Source organism: Mus pahari, chromosome 19 (genome assembly GCF_900095145.1).
Source record: "Mus pahari chromosome 19, PAHARI_EIJ_v1.1, whole genome shotgun sequence".
Classification (NCBI taxonomy): Eukaryota; Metazoa; Chordata; class Mammalia; order Rodentia; family Muridae; genus Mus; species Mus pahari.
This window is the reverse complement of record NC_034608.1, coordinates 72,881,150-72,882,364: the sequence shown is the minus strand read 5'-3', so window position 1 is coordinate 72,882,364 and position 1,215 is coordinate 72,881,150. Positions and strand designations below refer to the sequence as shown.

The 1,215-nt window shown below is 37.2% G+C and overlaps 1 protein-coding gene across 1 annotated transcript in view; it reads right to left on the bottom strand.

Moving 5' to 3' along the window:
- Scrg1 (stimulator of chondrogenesis 1) overlaps window positions 1-1,215 on the bottom strand; it is a 20,596-nt gene continuing 19,381 nt past the window's right edge. Inside the window, exon 3 of the mRNA XM_021218609.2 lies at window positions 1-178. Within this exon, the coding sequence (XP_021074268.1) occupies window positions 124-178 (55 nt within the window). The 3' untranslated portion in view covers window positions 1-123. The remainder of the gene's footprint in view (window positions 179-1,215) is intronic.

Below are 1,215 nucleotides of genomic sequence, written 5' to 3'. Positions count from 1 at the left end.
ATAGAATCTATGCAGGATTGGCTATACCGGATGGACATCCGAGATGTCGCTGAACTGATAGAGTTGGTGGGAAATTAGGAAACGTGAAGGCCTTCAGGACCACGTTCTCCAGAGGGCAGATCCTCAGTGGTTGTCGCAGGGGATCACAAAGGAGATCTTTGGTCCAAAGAAGACATCTCTGAAAGGAAAAACAGCAGTTACACTCAGCAGAGCGCTAAGGCAGATGTTCCTCTTTTCTGAGTTAAAAATGGACAGTGCTTCGTGTTTCCTAGTCATGTAGGAAATAAAATACAAAACTTGTATAGAAAGACTTTCCACAGGAGGCACAAAGACCAAAAAAAAAGTAACGTGAGTTTTCTTTCACCAACTCACTATTGATGCTATGCTATTATTTGTCTGTAAATAAAAGGAAAAATTAGGTCATTTCAAAACCTATACGAAGTAGTTCAGTCTTTTGATGTGGAAATGAGTCATGAAGTTTAAATTTGGGGGTAAAGAGTCAGATCGCTAGACATTTCTTAGAAAACCATTCAACAGCTTTCTAGAATGTACGCATGTAAACATGTTTTAAAAGCCAGTCTTATCTTTTGGGGTAGGAAAGGTGGCATAAAGTAATATGAAAAATGCATGTAATAGTATAGAAGTTTATGTGATTCTGACTTACTAGAAATATAGTTTGCAAAGTGATTCTGTTCCTAGTGGAAAAGAAAAACCTCAAAATTAAGGGAAAAAAAAATGTATGTTTACCCTTCTGTTTAAATGTGTTCACAGTAGCAATTACAAAGTAACATCAGAAAATAAATAATCGTTCATGGCATGGCAATAAGTTGGTTTAACAATCCAATAATGAAAAAAAAAAGCCATTTTAATATTGGTCGTCATTTAGTTATATAGTATAGAAAACTGATTCATGGGGTAAATTAACACATGTCCTTGCATCATCTAGTGTGAGAATCATCTCATGTTTGAGAATCACCTGCAAGGCTTGTTGAACTCTGATGGGAAGGCTTGCACAGCTCCTGACTCCGTCCTCACTGCGGTCCAAGAGCAAGTGTGCATTGAACAGGCACTGTTCTGGAATCCTGAACCTGGTTTTTGTCTCCCCAGTAACATTAGCTGGTTCTGTGAGGTATTACTGGTCATATCAGTCTGCCTTTTCTTTTTTTATTTTTATTTTTATTTTTATTTTTTGGTTTTTCGAGACAGGGTTTCTCT